This window comes from Bos taurus, chromosome 16 (genome assembly GCF_002263795.3).
Source record: "Bos taurus isolate L1 Dominette 01449 registration number 42190680 breed Hereford chromosome 16, ARS-UCD2.0, whole genome shotgun sequence".
Lineage (NCBI taxonomy): Eukaryota > Metazoa > Chordata > Mammalia > Artiodactyla > Bovidae > Bos > Bos taurus.
The window spans coordinates 49,541,972-49,567,974 of NC_037343.1; the positions used below are offsets into that span (position 1 = coordinate 49,541,972).

The window sequence follows — 26,003 nt, forward strand, 5'->3', positions numbered from 1 at the left end:
TGCAAGTACCAGGGGGTCCTTGGCGAGCAGACTGGCTGAGAAGTGGGGCCATTAAGGGAGGTGAGGGATGAGGGGACACGCTAGTGGGGCTCTGCCACAGGTTCTGCCATGTCCCTGAGTCCCCAGACCCACTGAACAGGCTCAGCTTCAAGGGGCTTCCTGGGAATGGCCCTGCCTATGACGTTCCAGGTGGACAGATGGGCAGGGCCAAGGATGGCACAGGGTGACCATGAATGTGGGCCCAGACAAGCTCCTGGGGCCCAGCACAGGTGAGCACACACAGGGGGCCCAGTTCCGGCCCGTGGGAATTTTGCAGGGACTGCTGTAGCCTTTGCTGGGGCTCACAAATGTGCAAATCCAGGTGTTAAAGAAATACTTTAATGCCTCAAGGTCACAACTTCAGTGCTGGCACCGCAGGGTCACCTCCTCCAGTTGGCCCACCTCTGGGAACACGGGGCAGCCCTGGGCATTTAGGCTGGGGCAGGACAGGCGTGGGAGGGAGATCCCTCCAGGTGATTCCCGCTCTTCTCAGGGCCATCTGCCTCGATCACACACCCACCGCCTCACTGCCCCCTGGGGGTACGGGGGACAGGACGGGGCAGCCAGGAGCTGGGGGAGGGTGAGGCCAGTGAGCAGGTCAGGCAGGGCTCCTCCCGGGGACACAGCCTGGGGCCAGGGCTGGCATGGCTCCTGAGCTCGCCTGGAGGAAGCTGCCCTGGAGGAAGCTCCCCCGAGGACGCGTGACCATCCTCCTTGGAAGTGTCCAGAGCCCATGCTGCAGCCTACAGGGCCTTGGGCCTTTCAGGCCCCAGGGGCCAGCCCACCGCACTCCCCAGGAACAGGCGGGGCCGCTTGATGGAGTGTGGACTGACGCTGCACGGCCGCAGCCCGGCCTGGCGAGGTGCCGGCAGACCCAGCTACACGTCCGTCTCCACACGCAGCCGCTCCATCCTGCGCACGTTGCCCTCCACGGCCACGCGGCTGGTGATGCTCCGGGCGAAGTCCTCGGGGAACCAGCCTGTCTCTCCATCCCGCAGCCTCTCGCCATAGAGCCATCCTGGATCCAGACACCGGGCAGGTGAGGGCGGGGCCCCTAAGTCGGGTCCTCAGCCCTCAGAGCTACCGTCCCAGAAGATGCCAGGGTCAGGCATCCCTTGGAGCTGACCCTGCCCCAAATCAGTGGCCTTGCTCAAGGTCACGCAGACAGTTGGTCTTCCAGCAGGTGCTCGGCCCCGACACTGGCCTCAGGCGCTGAGCTCACTCCAACAAACCTGGCCCGTCCTGAGCAGCTGCTCGCAGGGGCTAATCTCCTGCTTAGGACACAGAGTGACCAGGAACCCACTTCCGAGCCCGAGACTGATTCATGTGAAGATATCCTTGAGGGAGGCTGCTGAAGGGGCCCCTGGGCCCAGTGTGAGCCCATGAAGTGCTTGCTTCTCTAGGGGTCTTGGGGCAGCTGCCCACACCAGTGTGCTCTGGACTGTGGGCAGGGTTCTCAGACTTTCACTCAGCACCAGCCTGCCAGCCCCTCCTCTCTGCCTGCCCCAGGCAAACCCCAGGCCCACTGTCCCCCACCTGTGCACCCTCCAGGCCCATCACCCACCCCGTGTACAGCCCCCAGGCCCATCACACCCCATGCACCCCCCCAGGCCCATTGCATTGCCCCCCATGAATGCCCTCAGGCCCACTGCTCCCCCTCCCCATGTACAGCCTCAGGCCCATCTCCCCCCATGCATCCCCCCAGGCCCACTGTCCCCCCATGTACCCCCAGGCCCATCTTCCCAACACCGTGCACCCCAAGGTCCATCTCCCCACTCTGTGCACCCTCCCAGGCCCATCGTCCCCCATGCATGCCCCAGGTCCATTTCCCCCACCGTGCACCCTCCTCAGATCCATCGCCCCCCGCCGTGAACCCCCCCAGATCCATCGCCCCCCATGCACCCCCTAGGTCCATCACCCCCCCGTGCACCCCCAGGCCCATCTCCCCCACCCCGTGTACCCCCCCAGGCCCATCGACCCCCCCAAGACCTCCTAGGCCAATCACCCTGTGCTCACCATCTTCCTGCTCCAGGATCAAGACCACGTCCGCCTGCTGCAGTGTGATCTCGTCCACCTGCTTGGCCAGGTAGGCCTTAGTGATCTCCACCTGGAGTAGGTCTGGGGAAGGCAGGCATCAGCGGCAGGACTGTTCCAGGGAGGGGGTGGGCAGGGTTCCTGTCCCAACACACCCCCTGTGGCCTGGTCTCGGTGGAGCCCGGCGGCCCCCAGGTGTCCCAGCGCATGGTCACCGGGCAGCTTTCCTCCGCTAAAGCTGGGACCCCTCCTGAGGCTGTGGGACCTGCTGCTCTCACTTTCAACACCAGCAGAGGGCGCTCCAGGCTTCTCAGGGGCCAGGCAGGGCCGGGGCTGTGACACAGCTCTACGGGCCAGTCCACTCCAGCTCCTTGGCCTCAGTTTCCCTGGTCACTTGGCAGCCGGGAGGACGAGGTCCTGAGCCAGTGCTGGGTGTGTGTGCCCAGATGGACACACACGTACCTGGGGTAGGGCCCCCACCTGGCAGGTCACCCTGGGGCAGGCTGTGGGGTGGACTGGGGGGCTGGACAGCACCTCTTCACTCCAGACTGACCCCAGCCCCCGGGCAGGGAAGGGGCTGTGAGCCCTGCTGGTTGCAGGGGCAGGCTCTCACCTCCTTTGTTTGGGGGGCCCCGTGCCTGCCTCTCCCGTTGCGTGAGCGCCGTGATCCACCGTGCACGGTCACTCCTGGGGGGAGAGGGCCCATGAGTGAGGCCCGAGGCTGATTCCACCAGCTGATCACCTCTGCTTCACGCCCCCCAGCCAGTGTGACATGGTGGGAAGATGGGGGTCCCTGAGCCCCCACAGCCTTCGAGGTGTGAAGGCAGTGGGATGAAGGTTTATGCTGCCCGGGCGCCCTTTGGTGAGCCAACCCTGAGTGGGAGGTGTAAGTGGGTGGCCTCCCTGGTCGGCCTAACCCACTGAGCTGGGTTGGGGCCAAGGTGCAGGAAGTCAGACTGAGGAAGGAGCGGCATGCAGGCCTCCTCTGGGGCAGGCTGACCTGGGGCCAGGCAGGGCCGGGGCTGGGAAACAGCTTTACGGGCCAGTCCACTCCAGCTCAGTTGCCTGTGGCCACAGACTTGGGCAGCGGCTGCACCCCCACAACCCAGGCTACCCTGTTTCCTGGCACTAGTCTGGAATGCCCTGCCACCCTGTCAGTCTGCTGTTGGGAATAGAGCCTCGGCTTCCCTCCTGGGAAGGGGCCCTGCTGGTGGAGGTGTGGAGACGTGGCCAGTACCTCTTTGTGCGCTGGTCCCCGCACTGTTCTGACCTCACTGCCCCCCGCGGCCCCCACCCTTGCTGCAGCCCGGCTGTGCTCCTGCGTCTGCTGGGGCTCCTTCCCCAGGGCCCCCACTGGGCACCCCCCCTTCCCTGCCTCTTTCCCCTTAGTCCTCACCCCCGTGGACAAAAAGGACTGTTCACTCGCACATTTTGCACCTGGCATCTCCTCCCCAACTGCAGGAGAGTGAACTACATGAAAACTGGGCTGCCCCTGGTACAGTGCAGCACCCGGGAGCCCTGGATCAGGCATTCCATCCCCACGGAGCTCTCAGGGTCGCCCCCGCCTCCAGGAAGCCCTCCCGTCTTACGCAGAGTCGCAGGACAGCAGGATCTTCTCCTGGCGGCCCTCGCTGTTGTGCAGGAGGATCAGCTGGAAGGGGTGTGGAACAGAGGAGCCGCGGTTGCCGCCCCCCGGCAGAGAGGCCTCTGAGGGCTCCATCTTCTGGACCTGGATGTGGTCCACCTGGGCATAGTCTTGGACCATGAAGCTATCCTCGCTGTAGGGAGACAGGTGGCTGGCCAGATGCTGCAGGGGTCTGTGGGCAGCCTGAGGGCCAGGTAGTCGGAAGGATGCTCCCAAGGGCTGGCCCCAGCCCACCTCCCTGGCTCCAAGGCCACAGCTGCTAACTGCTCCCCATCCTAGGACCATGCAGCCTGGCACCCAGGGGTGGGGCCCACCTCTTCCTCTTGGTGACCACCAGGACGTCATTGAATAGGAACAGGTAGCATGTGGGCCGGCTGGCGAGTTTCCGGAACAGCCCGGTTTCCTCCACTACGAAGAGCTCCCCGCGCTTCAGCAGCCATCGGGAGGCAGAGATCAGTGGGAGGGACTGGGGGTCAGAGCGGAGATGGGGTGAGTCCTGGGGGGGCAGGGAGGGACTGGGGGGCAGAGCCAAGTTGAAGTGAGTCCTGAGGCAGGGCAGGAAAGGACTGGGGGCAGGGCAGAGATGGGGTGAGTCCTAGGGGGCAGGAAGGGACTAGGGGGCAACGCAGAATTGGGGCGAGTCTCACAGGGGCTCCTGGGATGAATCCTGGGGGGCAGGGATATGCAGCTGAGGGGACAAAGCCCTGCCTCTGAGAACAGGGTGACCAGGCCTCCCTGGGGCTGGATCAAGGAAGGGAGAGCAAATATCCAGGCCTCAAACAAAGGGCCATTCAGTCTGCGGACAGGAGCCCCATGGGGCAGCAGCTCTGTGCCAGGCCAGGATCCAGATCCTACCCAGCAACCCAGGATAGACCTGCCCTGCCTCCAGCCAGGCCTAGGGGCCCACTGGGCACCTGCCGAAGGCCCCCCTGAACCAGGAGGCTTGGCCGCACCTATGCAGACTGCAAGGAGCCCCTGATGTGCAGGACCACATCTGGTGTCCAGGGGCCTTTCCTGTAAATGAAGTTCCTCCCCCTCCATGGCCTAGAGAACAGGCTGGGCTAAGGGGGACATGTGAGAGGCACAGGCGGGCAGGACACCTCGCCCCTGCCCACATGGGTCTCACGCCAACATGGCCAGCACCGACGCTCTGGCCTGCTAAGCTAGAGAGAGATGGGGAGAGGCAGACAGAGAAGACTTTGCAGGAGGGTGGTTGCGGGGAGCTGGGAGAGCCTGCCCACCAGCCTCTGCTCCCCAGACATGCCCCAACCCACACCCCACCCCTCTGGGGGCTCTGAGCCCCCTCGCCCCAACCTGGCCTCGCTGCTCCCCTGCCCCCAAGCCCTCCAGTTTTGAGAGATGGCGGTAGGGGGTAAGAGCCCCGCTCAGGGGTCAGCCTGGCCTGAGTCTGGGTCTTTGCTCTGGTCGGGAACATATTCACTCCAAACATGATCTCTGCTGCCCGGCCGCAGAGAGGATCAGGACCTCAGCCAAAGGTTCAAATGCCTCCTCTGTGAAGCCCACCCTGACCCACCCTCAAGGAGCCTGCTGCCCTTGTCTGAGCCTCCGTGTCCCCCCTCCATGGCTCCGCAGTCCTCCCGCCTGCCCATGGCGGGTTCCCATCCGGCTCCAGCCTACCTGGCTGCCTCTGCAGACTGGAGGTCAGCAGCTCAGTCTGCTTGATGATAAGCCGAGGCCCCACCCACAGAGCTGCCCCAGGCTCCCTCTGAGTCTTCTGCCCACCCCACCTTGCCCGCAGGGCTCTGCTGCAGACAGACAGGCTGGGGTAGAGCATCAAGGTCAGTATGGGGTTGGCGAGGGTGGGGGGGGGGTGTGTGGCGGGCAGAGGCTGCCTTCAGGCCCTGATTCCAGCCAGCAGTTCCCACTGCCATAGGCAGCAGTTAGGGCAGCCCCTGGACCACACAAGGACGGCTAGTCTGTGGGCTGGTGGGGGAGCTGTGGGGGCAGAGTTCTGAGCTCTGCCTGCTTGGGAGGCACTGTAGGCTGCTGAGACCTCCACCACCAGACCTCCAGACCCGCCAGGGACAGGGAAGCCTGAGTGGCTCTGAGGTCATCCAGCCCTGGCTTCCAGCGCAGCTGACAAGGAGCCCTGGCCCAGGGTGAGCCCTGCAACTGGGCCTGCCAGCTCCCCCGACTCAGCCGCCGGGTCTGCCCTCTGCTCCTGCAGCCCTGGGGGTGGGGGCACAGGCTGGAGAGAGATCCGCCCGCCCGGCCAGCCTCAGGCAGGAGAGTTGGAGCTGGGCCCTGTGGCCAAAGGGGCCGCTCTCAGGTGGGGAAGGGGCTGGAGAGGCAGAGGCAGACCTCAGTCCCAGGCCTCACGGTAGGGGTGGGGGTCACCCCCAGAAGCCTGTCTCCAGCCTGCAAGCTGGGGACGGTGACCCCTGACCTCAGAGCAGGGCCTGGGCCGGGGCGGGATTGGGAGCACCTACCTTGACCTTGCTGAAGTCCAGCTGTGTGTGCAGCGTGTACATCTGTTCTGTGCGCTCCATCTTGTGGGCGCCCTCGTTGCACTGCTTCACCAGCTGCAGGGTGTGCACGGGAGAGCAGCTGCTGCGGGCCGCTGCCATGGGCTGCCATGGCCTGGCACCCCACTCCCACCCCTCATCCAGCCTGGCCTGGCTACCCACGGTGCTGGCCCTCATGGCTGCCCTAGTCCCCGTCCTGCCTAGGCCCACTGACTGTGTGAGCTCCACTCTTTCTGGGCCTCAGTTTCCCCACCAGCACTCAAGAAGCTTGGGAGGGACCACCTGGAAACCCTCCCTGCCCCACCCTCAGGGTCTCTGCCATCAGGCTGGGCTGGGCCCCCACCTCATATACCACCCCCATCCCCACCCCTGGGCCCTCCTCACCTTGCTAATGGCCTTGAGCGCACGGCTGGCTGCCTTGTACCTCTCGGGGTGGCCCTGTGTCTTGAGACAGAGTGTCTGCAGGAAGACACCATCCATGAGAAGCCACGAGCAGCCTCCTGTACCCTGGCTCAGCGGCCTCCCTGGGGCAGGGGCTCCCCTACCTGTGCCAGACCTTGGGGACACTCAGAGGGCTCCTGCCAGGCCCCACCCCTTCAGTCCTTGGCTGTCCTCATCCAGCAGGGAGGCCTCTATTTCTCCATGTCCCAGAGGGCCCCGGAGGGTCTGATATCCTGTCTGCCTGGGACACTGACCCACGGAGCACGGGCTACAGGCCGCCTCTCTGAGTTCAGCAGGGCCCTTGTGTGCATGTGTGCAGGCACACTGTGCCTGCCGTGAGTGTGCACCTGTGTACCTAGGTATGCCTGTGTGGCTTTCACCCCCACGAACCCCTCTGTCCCATGAGCTGGCATCTCAGAGCATGAGCCACTCCAGGGAGCCCCTGGGGATGGTGACGGTGTCTGGGTCACCCCAGGTCCACACAGGACAACTGACCGAGGGGCTCTGGGTAGGAGGCAGCCACAACCCTGGACTGACGCTCAGCAGGGGTCTGGGGGACACCAAATCAGACTCAGGACGTGAAGGCACCCCGTGACCCACCAAGGAAGTGACCAAAACCCGCCGAGTGCTGGAGCAGCTCCCAGCAGAGAGAGCTCTGTGGGCAGCTATGGTCACCATGGCAGTTAAAGTCGTCTTATAATTGTCTTCATAATCATATATAACAGACACTCAGTGAGGTCAGGAGGAGCGATGCCAGGCTGGGGCCAGGGCTGTGCACTCACGTCGGTCAGGAGGGGCAGCCGGGTGACCCTCTGCATGGGCAGGATCAGGAAGGAAATCATTGGCAGACCCCCACATGCTGGCCGCTGCTCGATTGCCCGCAGGGCCTCCCGGAAGGTGGCGTTGCTGTTTCTGCAACAGAGAATGGGGTCTCAGCTGCAGTGGGTGGCGTGGCTGGTCCAGAAACGGGAATCGGAGGGAAGCCGCAGAAGCTGGAGGCAAGGGGTCTGCTCCTCCTGGGGCCCCCTCCCACCCTGCGGACCCGGGGCCAGCTCACGTCAGCCGCTGCAGGGCACGCTGCTGGTAGACCTCGTTGGAGCAGTAGGAGATGTAGGGGTGGAAGTGATGCTCCGCGTGCTCCTCCAGGATGTCGCTGATGTCCTCCACGCACACCTGCGCCTTGTGCCGCCGCTCCAGGTCCTCGAAGAATCTGCGGGGGTGGGGGTGGGGGGCCAGGAGCTGCTGGTCTGTCCGTGGCCACGCGCGCGTGCACACACACGCACACAGGGGCACCAGTGCGCACCGAGTGGGCTGGCTGCCCAAGGCGCTCCTGGGAAAACCCCAGATCTGCTCCTTAAACCTGAAATAACTGGGCATATACCCACGGCCAAATCCAAGGCCACTCCCTGCGAGATTCTGGCACAGATTCTAATTGGCATCATGGGATGCAGACAGGTATGACCAAGAACTTGTTGCTTTGACTTGATTCCCTGGGACTTGGGTCAGAACTGCCCACATCTGCCTGGAGGCCTGGCCCCCTCTACCCAGCTCAGGGCTGGGGCAGGGGTTCTGCTCCTTGCAGGTGATTACAAACCCCCAATTCCTGCTGGGCTGCCTGCTGAAGCTCATCCGTAACCCAGGACTCAGGGAGGGAGATGAAGATAAATGAGTTTGGCCGGTGCTGACCCAGGGCTGCCTAGGGTTTCGCTCCCACAGGCAGCCATTGCCTCGTGGCTGGGCCTGGGTGGACCCGCGTTGGGTCACTGGGGGTGTCAGCTGCTGGCTGAAGCCTCGGGTGCACCCTGCACAGCCAGAAGATACTGGACCCCAAGGCCTCATCACATGACCAGATCCTGGCCAAGGCAGCTAGGGGCCTCCCACCCCAAGAGCTCTGCCCCTGAGCAAAGCTCTTTGTCCCAAGGCCCGTTCCCATGCCAGTTGCTCCGACCAACCCCAGGCTCCAAGCTATGATCTTCTCTACCCGCAATCGACTCTTAGAGCCTGCTGAGCGGGGCTGCCGGGACCAGCTGGGGCGGCGTCTGGGAGATAAGACAGCCAGCTGACCTTTGAGGGCAGAGAGCAGAGTCCTGAGCCAAGACCTGCCCCACACGGGGATGCTGGCTGGCCCTCACCCCTGTGGGGAGCCACCAGGCCCAGGCAGCCAGTCCAGCAGGGTCCTTACCATCCTCCCAGGGTGAGTGAGGGAAGCAGGGAGAGGGTAGGGAGGAGGGCCCAGGCTCCAATTCTGAGGACACCAAGGAGCCCCCAGCAGCCCCACCCAGGACCTGTGACAGGTCCGTCCATCCCGGAGGATAGGAAACCGCACCAATCTGTGGCCCCCTGCCCTGGGGCCCTGGACTCTTATTATCCTTGGTAAGCCTGGTGAGGGTCTCAGGGAGGGGGAATGAGGCCTGGCTTGGAGGTGGGCAGGGGTCCTCAGGCCCCCACTCACTGGGCCCCAGCCTGACCCTCCACTCATGAAGGGGCTGCCCTTCCTGTAAGTGGGAGCATTCTGAGAATCCCCACTTGGGGCAGATGGGGACCCCCACCCCTAGATCCTGCCCCGAGAGGGAGGCCTGGCTGCCTGGATGCAGGACCACACACACACGTGTGTGCACAGGCAGCCCACACTGGTCAGCACCTCTCACAGGTGACCCCGAGAAAAGTCTGGGAGAGCTGGCCCTTAGCAGCTGACCCCAAACAGCCAGTTTCTGGGGAGGCCACTGGGAGTGGCTAAGAGCTACCAGGGCCAGGTCAGGGGGTCAGGGAGGCCGGGACACCCCACTAGGGGGCAGGGATGGAGCCCGGGGTCTGTGGAGGGCAGAGAGAGCAGGGTCCATGTGTTCAGCCCCACCACGCTCAGGAACACAGGACAAAGGTCAGAGCTGCAGGAGGGGGCAGCCCACCCCAGGACCTCACTGAGTCAGGGGCTTCAGACTTCCCATGGCCGGTCACTGGAGTCCTGCGGGGAGTGCCATCCCAGGGACGAGACGGCCCTGGATTCCATGGGGGTCCTGGGGCAGCAGACTGGGGTGCTCAGTGAGGTGGGTCCAGCACCTGATCATTTCCCACACTTTGCCCCTGTCTGCAAGGGGGCAGGTGTGGGACCCACCCCTTAGGTTAGGGAGAGGACGCTGAGCTCAGGGAGACTGCAGAGGGTGTGATGGGGTTGCCTAGGATGCAAGGCAGTGCGGGGCTGGACCACATGGGTGCTGACTGGACCTCACCCTCCACGGAAGTAAACACACACACACACAGACTTGCTGCCACACACGCACATACACACAAACAGGCCCAGGCAGGCCTGCAGCTGCACAGCCGGCCCCTCCACCTCCCAGCCCTGCAACCAGAGCCCTGGGCCGGGCCCCAGACGCCTCCTTGTGGAATATGACCCGGGGCTGCAACTCAAAGCTGCCCCGGCCTGCTCCACTCTGCAGGCATCTCATGCCTCATCATTGGCCCTCTATGTCCGTGTGCCCTGGGGCCAGCTCCTGGTGGCCGCAGGGCCCTTGAGGTTCTTGTGCTTCCTGCCCCTGCAAGGTAGCTCCAGACCAGATGGTAGGTCCATCCACACTGCAGACCAGGGTCGCTCGGAGTCCTGGCCTTCCCACCCTCCTGAGAGCCTGGGCCGCTGCCAGGGTGCCGGGCCGGGCCTCACCTCTGGCTGGCACTCAGGACATCTGTGATGTTGGAGAAGAGATGGTGGTGCTCCATCTGGGTCATGGTCGCCCGCAGCGCCCGGGACTGCAGGAACTCGGCCACCAGGATGCCAAGGCTGTGCTGGTACGAGAACTCGGACGTAAGGATCTCGAAGATGGCCTGGGGTGAGAGCAGAGCGGATGTGGGGCAGCCGTGCCCCCTGGCCCTGCCCGGAGCCACCCCACCACACAGGGGGCCTGGTCCAGGGTGTGTTGGTGACAAGCACTCAGGCTGTGGGGATATGATGAGGGCGCAGGACTTGGGCCCCCTGGACAGGACCTGGGTGGGGCTGTCAGCACAGCTGTCGGGGCGGGGGGCAGGTGGTGAGCCACTCTCCTGGGTTTGCACTCTGGGAAGGACTCCCACCCTCGTGTGGAAAGTGGGTAATGGTAGTCACTCCCAACCCTCACCATGCCCAGGGCATCAGCCATCATTGGTACCAGGAGGCGGGCAATGAGTGAACAGGTGACATCACCATGGCTGCGGTCCCTGCCTCTGCCTGGGCTGTCAGAAGCAGGTGCCCCTGCCCACCCTGTACCTCCTGCCTCTTGCGCTCCTCGGCCGGAAGCTGGTCCAGGATGCCTGACTCCACCACCTGCAGACAGCAAGGCTTGAATCACAGGATGTACCTCCCAGATGCTCATCCTCTTGTCGGACCAGAGCCAGCGGGGATGGCAGAGCCGGCCTTCAAGGCTCGGCACAGTGGGACTGCTGAGCTGGCCTGTCCCTGCTCAGTCCCATCACCCACATCTCTCCTCTTTGTGGAAACATCCCCCTGGGAAGCGCCCAGGGGCAGCCAAGAGAGAGCATGGGTGTCCAGAGGGAAAGGCCAGCAGGCACTGGAAGTGGGGAGGGGGCTCTGTCCTACAGAGCTGCCTGGGGTGGCAGGTTGGAGGTGATGGTGGTAGACAGGCAAAGAGCCCTGGGAAAGCTGAGGGGCGTGCTGGGGACAGGGCCACGACTCAGGCACACCTGGGCCAGGAGAGTCAGCACCTGGCCTGGGAGATAGGGTTAACAGTGTTCCAGCAAGAAGCACTGCCCTGTTCTCCACCTGTCAGGCCCCCTGGCCCATAGCTGCCCTGGCTAGAGTGTGGCCCGCTCGATCACAGCATGCCCACTGTGTCCCTGCAGACCGTTGGGAGAGCCCACTACAGGACTAGAGCCACCCGATCCTTCTCTCCTCCCCACCAGCCTGGGAAGAGGCTGCCAGCACCGCTTGGGCTGGCAAGGTAAGTCCCAAGCTCCCTTCTCAGCCCAGAGGCTGGGTTGAGATGCCCTGAGCTCAGGTGATCGAGAGCAGAACCTCAGACGGCCTTCTAGGGTGCAGCATCCTGACCCAGCTCTGACCCTGGAGGTCACATCCACACAGGACCCGGGCAGGTGGGCACACACATGCGTTTCCAGCCCTTTTCAGCTGTCTGCCCTCACCCCACCCCCTCCTGGGCCCTCCCTGGCCAGTGACCCCACGGCAGGCAGTGTCGTGGAGCTCAGTAGGTGGTCGGGGTTCCTCAGCCCGCCTCGTGCCCTGCGGGGTGTGGATGAGGAAACTTGTACCACAGCCAGGGGCCCTCACCCCACTGCCCACTGCGCCCACAGCCCACCCTGCAGCTCCGTTTCTTGGCTCCCAGGGGATGGGGCAGCAGCCTGTGTGCCCCAGGCCAGCTGCACCTTCCTGGGGAGCGAGAGTTGACTCTCCGCTTAGAGCTCGGGGCCTCTGTCTCAGCTATACTCTCCACCGAGACCCCACCGCCCTGCTTTGAGGGGACCAACCCTGATTTCAGATGTGGAAGGTGGTGGGGGGCTTGGTAGTGGCACGTGGCTTCAGCCTGGCCTTTCCCCTCCCTTCCTGCCTCCTCACTTGGACCCTCCAGGCACATTTCAGGGTCAGCGCCCTGGGAAGGGGTGCCCTGTGCCCACAGCTCCCTACAGGTCAGCCTGAGCAGGGAGCAGAGGGCATGAAGCTCACCTGTGGGATGCCTGTCACACATACACAGATGACATCTGCCCCTAACCTCTCCCCTAGTAGCCCCCTGAAGGTGCCCCATGGGGCAGGCCAGCTCTGAGGCACCAGCAAGATGCCCCTGAAAAGGGAGCACAGATGCGGTGCTTCTGGGCAGCTCCCCCCTCACTGGGAGGACCACCCATGGCCTTTCCCTGCCATTGCAGCCCCTACCTCTGGGAGCTGGCTCCAGGTGATCTGGGGGGGCCGGTAGCTCTTGACCACGATGGGGGCATCCACTTTCCGGGTTCCCTCGGGGCTGGGGGGCTCATCGAGCAAGTCATCGTCGGATTCGTGGCTGGTGTTCAGGCCTCGCTCCCTGATTTCCTGGTACAACCGGGGGTCTGGGGACAGGGGCGCATCATCTACAGGCCTGGGGGCTCTGAGCGGTCTGATCCCCTCAGGGACCTGCAGGTCGAGTCCCCCCGAGGAGGCCCTGAGAGCGTCAGGTGGTGCAGGGCCCCCAGAGCGGGTTCCCCTTGGGCCGGCTGGCTCCCATGGCGGTGCTGGGAGCCCAGGGTGTCCCTGTGCCAAACACCTTTGGACCAGGGCTGAGCAGACAAATCAGAGCGGTCAGGGGCCAAACTGCATGGCCTGGGCCGGGGGGCCGCATGGGACTGGATGGGGCTGAGAATGCTCCACAGTGGCTGTACAGGGGTGCCCGGCTCGTGGTGGCTGAGACAAGCCTCTCCCTCCCATATGGCCCCAAGACCTAAGGCATTGCTGCTGCTCTCCTGGGGTCTGATCCTGACGCCTTCCCAAGCCCAGGCCTGTGCTGTCCACAGAGGCTAGGGCTCGAGGAGGGGCCTGTCCAGCTGGAGCCTCTCATACGCAACAGTGGCTACGTCCTGGCTGGGAGGGCACCTACCCTTCCAACTCCCAGGGGGTCCCAGAGACAGCCCACCCAGGGTGAATGCACTGCTCTGGGCCCTGCCATGCCCAGCCATCACCCATGGCCCCAAGCCTCCAACACGGGTCCTGTGGACGGTGTGACTGTTGCCCAGACCTTGGTCTCACTGGCAGGGCCTGGTGCACCCAGTGTGCTCGACAGGCAGCTCCTGCAAGTGAGCGTGGGGCCTCTGTCTGCCCTTGCCCCACCCCTGGCATGGCAGGGTCCAAGGGAACTTTCTAGGCTTATCAGAGCTGCAGGGCCAGAAGGACCACCAGGCCCTGGAGGGATCCCACCCAACACTTTCACCACCTCCCCGGACGCCCCAGTGAGACCAGCCCCCGGCCCAGTCCGGCTGCAGTGCTGTCCGAGGGGGCCTCGTGGCTGCACTCACCGTCTTTGAAGGAGCCCTTGTGTGCACGTTTCCGCCCCAGCGTCTTCTGAGCAGAGAGACACACAGGTGGTCAGTGGGCGGAGGGGTGGGCGGGGGTCACAGCTTCCCTCCCCCAGAGACCACTGCCTGCTCCAAGCATGACACCACCCCCAATGGGAGGTGCTCCGCTGGGCATGCAGAAGATGCTCAATAAACGTCGGCTCCACAAGGGATGCGGGGCCACCAAGCAGAGGCCAGGGCAGGCAGGACAGTATGGGACAGGGGCTCAGAGTGGGCAGGGCAGGTTACCGAGGGCTGGGCAGGTCCAGGAGGGCTGCCTGGAGGTGGAGGCGTGTAGACATGGGGGATGCCCAGGAAAGTGGGGCATCACGACCAGGCCTGGAGGGAGGCTGGGCAGTACAGCTGTGGCTAGATGACCGTGAGGGGCGCTGGGTGGGGAGCTGGGGCTGCACGCGTGCCCCATGGATCTGGGACCTCAGGAGGCAGGAGGAGCAGGGCTGGCATGTGAGCATCCAGTCCCAGCAAAGGCTAGGGTCCCTGCAGCTGATGGGGCATGGGTCTGCAGGGATGATTGGGGGTGGGCAGGGGTCTTGAGGCCACACAGCCTGGACCCTCCAGCTGCTGCTCTGAGCCCGCCTCCTTGTCCAGGATCTTTTTCCCCTGACCTCACAGGTCCCTGGATTCCAGGAAAAAGGGAGCTGGTTTCTTGAAACAAGTTGGGGCCTGAAACTCTCCATGCTGGTCAGGGCCGTGGTGTTCCCAGCCACACTTGGCTGCTGTCCCGCTACCCTGCACCCCACCCCCACCTGGCACCCCCATGCCTTCCGCCTCCAGGTCTGGGTGCCTGCTGTTGCCTTGGCCCCTCCTATACCTGCCCCCACCCTGTGTCTATGGTTCTGCTTTAATCCTTTTTCTTCTGGACCCCTCTCCCCACTGGGCCCTGAGCTCCTGGGGACCCCTCTGCTCTGTGCTCTCTCAGCACCCTGACAACCCCTAGCCCAGCACACGGTGCCCCTATAACACTGTGCCCCACCATCCCAGGAGCTCTCCCAGGGCCTGTCGACCCAGTGGCTGAGGGCTCAGGAAGTGTCGGCTGGAGGCACGAAGCCAGCATGAAAGAGGAAGACCCCGCAGGCCTGGCCCTAGGCGGGTATGGAGAATCGCAGTCCAGGCTCTCGTGCAGGCATGACGGGGGCGCCTCCCCTACCAGGCCAGGGGTGTCTCTAGCCTGAGGACAAGGGCTCAGGTCCTCCCCTCTCCTCTACCTGCAGGGTCACCAGTGTTCTGACAGATGGTCTGGGCTTCTCCCAGATCAGGGCCAGTGCTCATAGTCTGGACAGGAGCCCATGGTGGAGGAGGTAGCCAGGATGGCACCCTGGGCACAGGGAGCCCTGAGCTGGCTGTTGGGCAGGGCAGCAAGGGACAGCGTGCAGGGCAGCGTCCAACTTTGGACCTGTCCGCAGCTCCCCCGAATCCCCGATGGGAAGCCCTGGGCAGACAGATCCCAGGCCAGCTGATGCAGCAAAGCCACCACTGAAACCCATCCTCCAGACAGGCTGGCTCCCTCCAGGGGCTCAGAGGGCCCTCCCTATGCAGTGCTCCCCGCTGTGGCTGAGAGAAGGGATGACTTCAACTTCCTGACCTAAGCCTCTGCTGCCTCATCTATAAAATGGGGACATACACGCTCTGTTCATAGAGTGGCTATCAGGCTAACAGGAATGAATCCGTCCAGGAGCCTGTGCAAGTGAGCACCTGCATGATGATGTGAAGGTGTGGTCAGACCCCCTCTCACCTCCCCCCAACCACCACTGACCAGAGAGACGGGCCTCCTACCTTATTTTTGGCTGCAGGCCGAGCAGGAGGCTGGCTAGGCTCCTCAGCCAGAGCCTGGAGCTTGGGGGTGAGCTGGATGGGGCCCCCTTCGCCGCCTGGAGTCCCCAGACCCTTCATGGCTGCCCGGTAGGACTGGTTCCTCAGGTTTCGTTTCAGCATCCCCCCAGGACCCGTGTCCAAGTCCATGTCATCCAGGGAGAAGCTGGGGGCCGAGAGGAGCTGGGGGTTCCGCCGGGCAGCCTCCTTGCTGAGCATGGCTGCCCCGAAGCTCTGGTGGCGGGCCGGGGTCTTAGACTTGCTGGACACAGCCAGGCTCCGAGGGATAAGCTGCTGTGTGCCCATCTTCAGGGCTGCTGGGCTCTGCGTGCTCAGGATGACGGTCCTGGGCTCCTGGGACTCAGGGGCCGGCTCTGGGGGTGCCAGGGTGTCGGGCTGGAAGGCGGCATTGCTCCCGCTGTGCAGGGAGCCGCGGACCACTGGGAGCCCGGATGCTGGGTTCCCCTTGGCATCTAGCCGCAGCTCTGAGTGGAAGCGGTATTCCAGGAGCTTCTCCTCCACGGAGCTGTCCGAGTACCGCTGGGACATGCTGAGTGGCCGCAGGACCCTGGGGGAAAGGATGGAGGTGAGGGCAGCCCCGATCCAGCCAGAGCCCGGGGTACAGTCAACCAGGATCCAGTGCTCAAAGGCTGGTCTTGCCACCTGAAGCCGAGCTGGCTGTCACATGGCCCACAGTCTCCAGGAGTCCCCAGGGAAGTCAGTACACAGCTAGCCAGAGGCACCTGGGGAAGCTCGGGACAGCACAGACCTGCAGGGACCCGGATGGACGACAGGCTCCCTGAGCTTTGGGGACCAGGTAGACACAGACCACAGAGGCTGGCCTGGTGGGGCCTCTGTGCTCCCCCTGCGGGGCGTAAGCTCACGGCAGTGCAGGTCTGTGGCCTGGGACCCCAAAGACTCGGACTGGAAGAGCCACTTGGCCTCCTGGCACCATTTCCCACGGTCAACAAGAGAAGGATGAACAGTGTTGCCTGCTGGACTTCCCCGAGGCCTGCAGCAGACAGCATGGCTACACCCCCTGGGGTGCTCAAGGCTGGGCTGAGGGGCCGGTGTAGGTGTGAGGGCTCATCCAGCCCAAGGGGCACCACATCTCCATTCTCACTGGGCAGAGAGGCTGGGGCCAGTCCCACCCGGGACACAGGGCAGGAAGCGACGGATCCAGGATCTGAACTCAGGCCTGTCTGACTGCCCTGACTCTCCGCCCCACACAGAGCGAAGCCACTGTGGCCATCACCTACACGTTTCCCTGGGCCCCGAGACACGCTCACCCTTTCCCAGGCTTCTGAACTTAGAACCGGGCCGACAATCCGTCTCCAGTCTTGCCAGGCACGGTCACCGTGTGCACGGGAACCCAGAAGGGAGGGGACATTTGCAGAGCTCTGACCCTGAGCCTGCAGCCCCAGCACACACTGCTGCTCCCTGGGCATCGCTGTGGCCTGTGTTGGGTGCCTCTGAGGACAGCTGGCTCTGCCCGCATCCCCTCGGATGGTCCAGCCCGTCCCTCCCAGCAGCCTGCCCCACCTTGGCCCTTTCATCTTCTCCGTCCCCACCCACCCCCATCCTCCAGCCCTCGGCTGGCCTGGCGGCCCGCCCCCTCCCCAACAGGCAGCCCTCTGTCCTGTCTGTCCACCAGTACACCTGCTTCCCTCCCCCACCCACGGCCAGGCCTCAGCAGAAGGATGTATGTCCCTCCTGGCAGAAAACTTCAGAAACCGCCGCAAGATTCCCACCATGACTTCCCCTGCAGCAAGGAGGGTGGGCACGTGTGTGGGGATGGAGCCCACGGGCCTGGGGTGAGCAGGGCCCCCGGACCCCGCGTATCTAAGCACTTGATGGAGCTACTTGTTGCTGCAGCCCAGACTGGCTCATCCTGGCTGGGAGCACATCATTTAGCCAGTGTGGCTGGGTCCACGCCATCTGCCACACCCTGGGCCTCTTGGGCACCAGCCTCGGGCCACTGACCAATCCATCCTGAGGATCTTCTCTCCCATTGCCGCCGTCACCTCCCCCTGCGGCTCCCTGTGCCTCGGTTTCAAAATCTGTAAAGTGGGCCCAATAGTAATCACCCCACCCCTGCTTCCTGAGGTTGCTGGGAGGGGCGGGGAGCTTGTACCTGTAGCCCTTGAATGGGGGCCTGGCCACCGAACAGCTGGGGGGATGACTAGTGCTGAAGAGAAGGTCATCTATGAGCCTCAAGAGGATCAGCTTGTAGTTTAGAACCTCACACGGAGGGAACATGCTCTTTTCATTCTTTCCTGTTTACTTTTAAGGGAAACAAAGATAGCCACCATTCATCCGCTTCTCATATTAATGTATGTAGAGCTTCTGAACGTTAAAGTTACAAAGGCCAGTCAAGGGTGGGAGCCCGTGTTTCAGATGGAGAACTAAGGATCCAGGTCACCGGCCCAGGTGGCCCTGCTGGCGGGCGGCCTCGGCTCAGAGCTTTGCCACGGTATCCCTTGCCACTTTCCCTGTGGGCCTGGGGAGGACAATGACCCTGGTGTTCACCCAGAAGCTCCTGCCCTCTCCCACCTACAGGGGCAGCTGGAACAACTGGACCCCGTCCCTTGGAGGCCTGGCTCTCCGCACCGCTCTCTGCCCCAGCTCACAGGTTCTCCTCTAACACTATCCCGGGAAGGCGTGTGTGGCTCAGGCTTCCGGGCCTGCAGGGAGGGGCTGGCCCTGGAGCCTTGGCCACGCCCACAGCAGGGCGACAGCCCACGCATTCCTGGGGACATTCTGAGTCACCAGGCTGAGGAGGGCAGCCACCCTAGGCCTCCCTGGGCACTGGCAGCCGTAGGCGGGTCCATACCTCCCCCGGTCAGCCTCCCCTGTTAACTTGGTACCCAGGACTGGTTGAGAAATGCAGGTTTCCATCTATGCACACGAAGCAGATTAGACTAGGAAATGGCAACACACGCCAGTATTCTTGCCTAGAAAATTCCATGGACAGAGGAGCCAGGCAGGCTACAGTCCTTGAGTTGGACATGACTGAGCACACACGCATACGAGCGAGTGTACACACACACACACAAAGCAGATGCACCCGAGTGGGTGTCCAGGAGACACCCTGAGTCCTTTTTTCTAGCCACGGTGTATTTACTGCAGGGCAGCTACACTGTTATAAAAACTCGCTGCGGGCACTGAGAGGCCTGCACCAACACTGTGGTGCCTGTGGACCCCCCGCCCTGGCCCCATTCTTCCTTCTTCCCCCACTCCTCCCCATCTCGGGCTCCAAGCCTGACCCCTCCTTGAAGCCCTGGCCCAGACCTGGCCAGTGGCACGGCCTCTCCCAGGAGAGGACAAAGTCTCTTCTGGAGCTGGAAGGTACCAGATGGAGCCGGTCAGGCCAGCCCCTGCTGGGCGTGACCTGGGTTCTAATCACGGCGGCCGCACCCACAGGCCTGGGGTGCCACCAGCCTGGAACCCAGGCCTGAAGGAGGGGGGCACTGTGCCAGGCGTGTGGGCTGCAATCCCGCTCTGCACAAGCCCCAGAGCCTGGGCCTGGCTGGAGCTGGCTCCTGGGGCTGCAGCCATTGCAGGGCCCGTCTTCTTCCTCCCTGGGTTTAGCTGATCAGAGATACCTGGGCGTAGGTTCAAAAGTCCAACAGCACTGAGAGGCTGATCATCCTAGACAGGCATCCTCTCCTCATGCCCTACCCCCACCCTGCCTGCCACAAAGCACCATTCCCAGCTTCTCAGCTTTCTCCCAATTTCAAATAAGGCTCAGTTGCTGTTTCTCCATCTCCTACCTGTGGGCATCACCCACTGTTTCCAGCCCAGCGGATGAAGCTCCAGCCCCAGCTCGGCCATACCCTGTGGGTGTTTGTCTTAGCCTGGCCTGCCCAGCCTCCCTCCCATTAATAATTCCCTCTTGTTTACTGGCTGGTTTTCCTCCTGTTAATTTTCTCCATGCACTCCAGTGCCCCTGCCCCAGGCATCTGGATGCTGTGCTCACGGGATCCAGGCATCAGACCGCCCTTGCTAGGCCGACCCCTGCCTGCTTTTAGGGCAGGAGCTGGGCACTCTGGCCCCTACCCTGCAGCCTGGTCCTCCCCGTTCCTCCTTCCCTCCCCACTGAGCTATGGCCCACCCCCTGGCACCTTCCCAAGGCAGGGTCATGGGAGGAGACCTTTGAAAATGTCATCTTTGTGCCTGGAGAGTCCCACTGGAGATGATTTTATTCAGGAATAGAGAAGCCTTCTTCCCTTGGCTTCCAGCTTCCACTGCCAGTGAGACACTGACACTGGTCTGACTTCACCTCCTCGTCATGACCAGAGGCTCCCCAGCCCTGGTCACTGATGGTGTGGTTACTGCTCACAGGACGGACGCAGCCATCGATACGCGTTCACTCGCTGAGCCACGGGCTCACGTGTTCTTTTAGGTCCGCACGTTTTCTGGTGCTGTTTTTTTTTTTTTTTTAATCATTTCTCCCAACTCTGATGCTTTGGTCTCTTTCTGGAATAGCTGTTGCTGAGACCTCCCCCTCATTTCAGACCTCTTCTCTCCTTTGCCTTTCGTCCTCCTTTGCGGGAGATTCCTGCCTTCCACCAAATGTTTTTTTTCATGGTCCCACCAAGAGTTCTCTCCTGCTCTTGATGCAGAGAAGCCTATTCTCGTTTCAAGGATTCCATATGCTGTTTCAACATCCCCATTGGCTTCTATTTAACAGACAGGCAAGTGCTGGTGGGAGACCTGTGTGCCCTGTGGGCACACACCCATGAGCACATATACACAAGTACATGCTTCTGCCTGGCAGGCTCTTTGGGATTCCCTACTGGGTTTGTGTCTCGGGATTTCTCCTCCAACCAACTGGCTCTAAGAGCCTCTCTTTCATCACTCTCACTGGATACTGGCCTTTGCCTGGTGTCCTGCAGCCAGCACAGGGGAGGGCCCAGAGCACAGACTCAATGCCAGCCATGTTCTCTGGGCAACAATGTCGCTGAGAGGGGCCAGACACCCTGCAGCGACCACTTGAGCCACAGAGGCAAGTCTGCTCCCCAGCAAAGGCATCCCTGGAAAGCTCCCCAACCAGTGTCCATGGCGGCGGGGGCTGTGTGTGATCCATCTGTCCCTCTGTTCCCCCATGGAGCCTGTGCATCCTTCAGGAGCAGGGATGACTTCCTGTCCACGTCCCCACAAACAGCTGGGCTCAATTCCCAAGCTGACACGTGAATGCTAGTATCGTGGGCACCTCTCCTGTTCCTCTCCTGGGATCCCGTCTCCCTGAAGAGGCCCTGGTGAGCTGGGCGGAGAACTAGCCCTCTTGGTTCTTTGCTTCAAGAAAGCAGAATCCGCCAGGGCAGCACCATCAGAGGCTCCAGACCCACGTGTGCCCCCTCTCGGGTGATGCCCTGCTGGCTTCAACTCAGAGGGAGCTTGGGGAGGCCCCCACAGTTGGGTCCTGGGAACCACAGCAGTGGCTTCCCCCTGTGCCACTAAGCAGCCTCCGAGTGTCCCCGGTGCCCGTGCAGGGGTGGGTGGGTAAGGGCCTTCCCTGGTGGCTCAGACTGTAAAGAATCTGCCTGTGATGCAGGAGACCTGGGTTCGAAACCTGGGTTGGGAAGATCCCCTGGAGAAGGAAATGGCAACCCACTCTAGTATTCTTGCCTGGGGCATCCCATGGACAAAGGAGCCTGGCAGGCTACAATCCATGTGGTTGCAAAGAGCTGGGCATGACTAAGCAACTAGTACTTTTATTTCACAGCCTCCCTGTGTCCCAGTGTACATGCAGAGCTGGGTAAGGGGCACGTGGGGCTCGGTCGGGAGGAGGGGGCTGGGGTGCTGAAGATGGAGGTGGGGACGTCCCCGGCAGCCTCAGGTGACCTGACTCAGCCTGTCCAGTCCTAAGCTACACTTGGCCCTGACCTGACTCTGCCTTTCAGGCTGGCCTGGCTCAGGGGCCCTTGCAGCCCAGCACCCCCTGAGCCTGTGTTCTTCCCGAAAGATGGGCTTCCTGGACCCCAGGAGGCTCAGCACCATCCTGTGGGCTGCCCTGAAGAAGCACAGCCTCCCTGCCTGGCCTGGGGCTCTGATCACTGAGCTCTCACAGTCACCAGGATCCACATGGCACCGACTATGGGACTTGCCACTCCTCGGGTGAGGCCACCACGGCACCTCCATCCATGCGGCATCTCTTCCTCTAGGTCTGGCTGATGAGACCCTGCCTGGGGGGAGGCGGGGCTCGGCCTCCCCGGCACTGTTCACATGACCCCGTCTTTGCTCAGGCAAACTTGACCCACCATGATGGCCTTGTGCTCAGGTAATTCTGCCTGGCCAGGCTGGAGACTGGGAGTCACACGGAATCCGGGGCAGGACTGGGCTTCATAAACCACACAGCACACAGGTCTGTCTGAAAGGCGGCTGGGACAGCTGGGGGCTCTTGCAGGTAGAGCCCCAGGGATGCTGCTCAACACCCTACAGGGCGCAGGACCACCCACGACAAGGAATCATCTGGAAAAACTGTCTGCGGTGATGAGGCGGAGAAACCTTGTCTCAGCTAACTGGAGATTCACCCGCCTCCATGGGGGCTGGGAGACCCTCCTGGCCACCCTTGGCCTGGCAGCGGGAGGTGGGTGGTGGGCCTCCTGCACCCGTGACACCTCTGGGGCACCACAGGCATCACGGAAACCACCCTCCTGGCTTGGTTGGCCAATGGCTCCCATCCTGTCTCTCAACACAGCCACCCCGAAAACCCGGTCCCTGTGCCAGGCTTGGCTGGCACAGACGCTGTTTCCCCTGAGCTGCCCCAGATAAGAAATCAGAGCCCTGACTTGGACAGACAGCCTGGACAGGTGACCTCAGGCGTCCTCCAAATACTCCACGCCCCCTGTGTCTTGCCCCTCACTGATCTTCTGGAAGGCAGATATTTCCCTGCTCTGCCAGGCAAGGAAACCAGGTGCAGAGGGAATGTGACCTGCTGGGGTCAGGCTGCTAGTTAGCGGAGAGCTGGGCAAGGAGCCAGGCCCCGTCCTGACCTAGATCCTCGCTGCCCCAATGGGACGCCTGGGTGAGCAGCGACTCTCCCTGGAAATAAAGGCGCTGATACAGGTGGTCAGTGGCTTTGGGCAAGGCAACTGCCACAGGCAAAGGAGACAAGCAGCTGAGATCCATTCAGAAACTGAAACTAAAATTCCGGGACCCAGACGTGGTGAGTGCCATGCCCAACGGGTCACGCACAGACAGGCGTCTCGGGGCAAGCCATGTCACGCCACCTCACCTCTGCCCCTGGTTTCCTCTCGTGTAGGTGAAGAGAATCTCCGTGCAGGGTCAGAGACAATCCCCCCTCTCCCTGAGCCCGTGGGGAATCAGAGCCCTTGGGGAACTGGCATGCTCCCTTCTCCCACACGTTCCTCTCTTCTAGGTGCCCAGGTAAGAGGGGGTGGGGGAGGGGCCTCTGCCAGCTTGCCATTCCCCCCTGCAAGTGCCAGGGAGGACCCGGGGAAGCCCTGGGTAGTGCGCAAGATGTGATGCCGGCTTCTACAGCCTGTGGGCATCGTCAGAGCAGCGACCAAAAGAGGAGCCAGCTTCGGCTGAGTCAGCACCTAACTGCTCCCCTTTCACAGACAGTAAACTGAGGCCAGAGGGCTTAAGTAACTTAGGAGACCCAGAGCTAGGATTTGGACCTGGAGCCCTCACGTCCAAGCACTAGTCAATGGGGCTGCAGGGTAGACAGGCTGGCCTGACAAGCACCCTCTGAGGCCCCACACCAAGAGATGCAGACTGTTCACCCCCAGGTCGATGCGGAGTTACCCCCACCACCAAAGTGGCCCCTGTTGAGCTGAGGTTCAGCTGAATCTCAAAACAGATCCTTGTTTCCGGGATGCAGAAACGGAGGTTGGGCAGCTAGGACAGGGGTCTTGGGATCAGTGGGACCCACAGCTTCAGGAGCCTAAGCTCACCCTCCTTAGCCAAGAATGAGCAGATCCCCTCCGTCTGCCCACCAGGGTGAGGAGGAGTCCTCATTCTTGGGGCTGCTACACTTGGTACCAAAGTGGGTATGGGCAACAGATTCTCCAGAGTTGGGAGGGTCGTTTGCTCCCTCCCTCCACCTGCTTTCAAAGGTCCCAGGGTCTTCCTACGGATCTCTCAGCCCTGATGCCCCAGTGGGCGGCAGAGTTCCCCTCCACGGCGAGGAGTGTCCCCTAGGGCTTAGAGGAGAAAAGACAGCAGGCAGCTGGAACGCTTGAAGCCCGGGAGTGGGGTCAGGAGCTCTAGGTCCAGCCAGGCTTTGTCCCCTCCCGCTGCCTCCGCTGGGCAGCCACTGCGGAGGGAGGGAGCCGCAAAGTGTCGCGGCCCCCGGGGCGGGGCTTTCTGGAAAAGCGAAGGTGAGGAAAGGGGCCAGCCCCCTCCCAAAGGCTCACCCCCTGCCTCCACCTCGCTCACCCGTCCCTTCCCCGGCTCGCCTGTCCCCCAGGCTCACTCGTTTCCCTCTCTCACCTGTCCCCCAGGCTTACCTGCGCTGCGGGGCGGAGGACGGAGCTACGAGCGCGTCAGCGGGTACAGCCTCCAGGCTCCGCGCCCCAGCGGGCAGCAGCTCCCGCCCGGCGCTCTGTCCGGCCGCTCGGTCCCTCCCCGTCCCCGCCCCCACACTTCCTGTGCGGCCCAGCGGGAGGCGGCGGCGCCCCGGCCCCGCCAGGTGGGTGGCCAGGTGGGGCGGGGCGCGCGCCCGGCGGCTCCGGCTCCGAGTGCCGGCGGTGGGAGGGGCCGGCGGGGTGCGCCCCAGGTACCTGGCCGCGCTGCCTGCGTCGCTGTCCCCACCTGGCCCGCGGGAGCCCACGTGACTCGCAGCCGAGCGGGCTCGCGCCTCTGAGTCCAGTCTGGAGTCTCTTGCCGGAGGCCAGCGCCGCTCCGGGACCGCCCCCAAAGCCGCGCCCCCACGCCCACTCGCTCGTGCTGGGCTTCGCCTGCCTGGTTGCGGCCAGGGCTACGCGGCTTCCCCCAGTGCGACTCTGAATTTCCGGCTGGGCTGCCCCCTCCTCCAGGAAGCCCTCCTGGAACCCGACCAGCCCTGTGGGGAAATCTAAGGTTTGCAAGGCCTCGCCTGAAGAAATGACCCCACCTTCTGGATTCTTTGCAGAATGGCGGCCAGAGGGCGGCCCTGGAGCGTTCAGAGCACTCCCTTGGCCTTCACGGCATTCATTGGCATCATCCCCACCTGACAGACCAGATCGCTGAAGCCTGGAAAGTCAGGTCTTGTTAGCCTGCACAAAGCTCAGTCTGGGTTCCAAGCCCGACCTTTCCAGGCCTTGTTCAGGTGGGCAGAGGCTGCAACAGTCCCTTAGATGGAGTTTCAGGAATCCGGCTTCCTGGTGCTACAGGAGGTGCAGGGGGGCTGGGACAGGTGTGCCGGGACAGAGCTTGGACTGACCTGCCGGTCTGCCAGGCAGGGCCTGCACCTCCCCCACTCCATTCTACCTGCCCTGTGTCACCCACCACCCCAAAACCCCAGCTTGACACCAACCCAGGGCGGCAATAGCAGAGCCCGCTCTCAGCCTACTCAGGGACTGCCTGTGGCTTCCTCCCATCTGTGTGTGTTGGGTGAGGGCTAATGGCTGACCCCTGTGGGCAGAGTCCTTCGCCCTGCGGCCACCTGGGTGGACAGACTGCTTCCAGGCAGCTCTTGGGAAAGTTGGGCACGTGCTTCCCTCCAGAGGTCATTTTGGGTACTACACCACAAGGCCCAGAAGGCTGGAGTGAGCGGTTTGGGGAGTTGTGGAGGGTCTTGGAGGATGGGGAGACCCAGGCCGGGAGGGTTCCTGACCCCTACGCGATGCTTTCCTTTAAAACCGTCTTTCAGAACCCGGCTTGGTCATTTCGTGGTTCATCCTCCCACCTGAGGCTGGCCTCTGGCTGGCTGAGTGTGTGGTTGGGGCCAGGGGACCAGGAGCAGATGGTTTGGCCTGTCTGGGCCTTTGCTGTCTCAGCTGTAAAGCAGAGATTGGATGCTGGCACATGAAATAACCTGGAGTCCAGGCCCAGGGCTGATGGCTGGAAGGGAACAGCTGAGGGTCCTGTGACGGGCGTGGGGAGAAGGACCCGGGGCTGACCCCACAGCCCTCTTCCTCCGCTCATCTGCCGGTGGGGGTGAGTCTCTGGAACTCTCCCACCCTGTGGCTGGGACCCAGGGTGTGCAGGGTCGGGTCACACCCAGGGTGTGCGGGGCCGGGGCAGTCCTTTCAGCGGCGCCCAGGCTTCTTCCCACCCCGGGCTTCCAGGCCAGCTGTTCCCCACCCTGAGAGCTGAATGCAGCATTGATGTACCCCTATTTGAAAAATGGGTCTTTGCAGGTGTGATTGAGACAGGAGCCTACCTGATTAGGCCCCAAATCCGATAAGAAGAGGAGAGCTGGACACCCAGACAGAAGGGAGGGGTCCGGTGTGGATGGAGACGTAGATTGGAGTCATGTGTCTGTGGGTCAAGGATGCTGAGAAGGTGGAAGAGGCGGGAAAGATCCCCCGCTAGAGACTGCCCTCACTTTGATCTCA

At 63.0% G+C, this 26,003-nt stretch overlaps 1 protein-coding gene across 3 annotated transcripts; it reads right to left on the reverse strand.

Moving 5' to 3' along the window:
• Positions 1 to 357: 357 nt before the first annotated feature.
• On the reverse strand, positions 358 to 24,091 carry ARHGEF16 (Rho guanine nucleotide exchange factor 16). 3 transcript variants are annotated; one of them, NM_001101998.2, is made up of 15 exons: positions 23,973 to 24,091; positions 15,460 to 16,063; positions 13,627 to 13,672; positions 12,518 to 12,687; positions 10,883 to 10,939; positions 10,304 to 10,464; positions 7,703 to 7,855; positions 7,428 to 7,557; positions 6,589 to 6,663; positions 6,169 to 6,261; positions 4,033 to 4,184; positions 3,663 to 3,851; positions 2,687 to 2,760; positions 2,056 to 2,157; positions 358 to 1,057 (listed from the first exon to the last, which is right to left on the reverse strand). In NM_001101998.2, the coding sequence occupies exons 2-15, from the start codon at positions 16,042 to 16,044 to the stop codon at positions 918 to 920; spliced, it is 2,127 nt and encodes a 708-aa protein (NP_001095468.2). In that variant the 5' UTR covers positions 16,045 to 16,063; positions 23,973 to 24,091; the 3' UTR covers positions 358 to 917. The 3 variants fall into 3 exon arrangements, 2 of the variants coding, with proteins under 2 accessions (NP_001095468.2, XP_005217134.2); XM_005217077.5 differs by having other exon boundaries at positions 363 to 1,057; positions 13,627 to 13,669; XR_001502081.3 differs by lacking the exons at positions 358 to 1,057; positions 2,056 to 2,157 and having other exon boundaries at positions 3,663 to 3,901.
• Between the last annotated feature and the right edge of the window lie 1,912 nt (positions 24,092 to 26,003).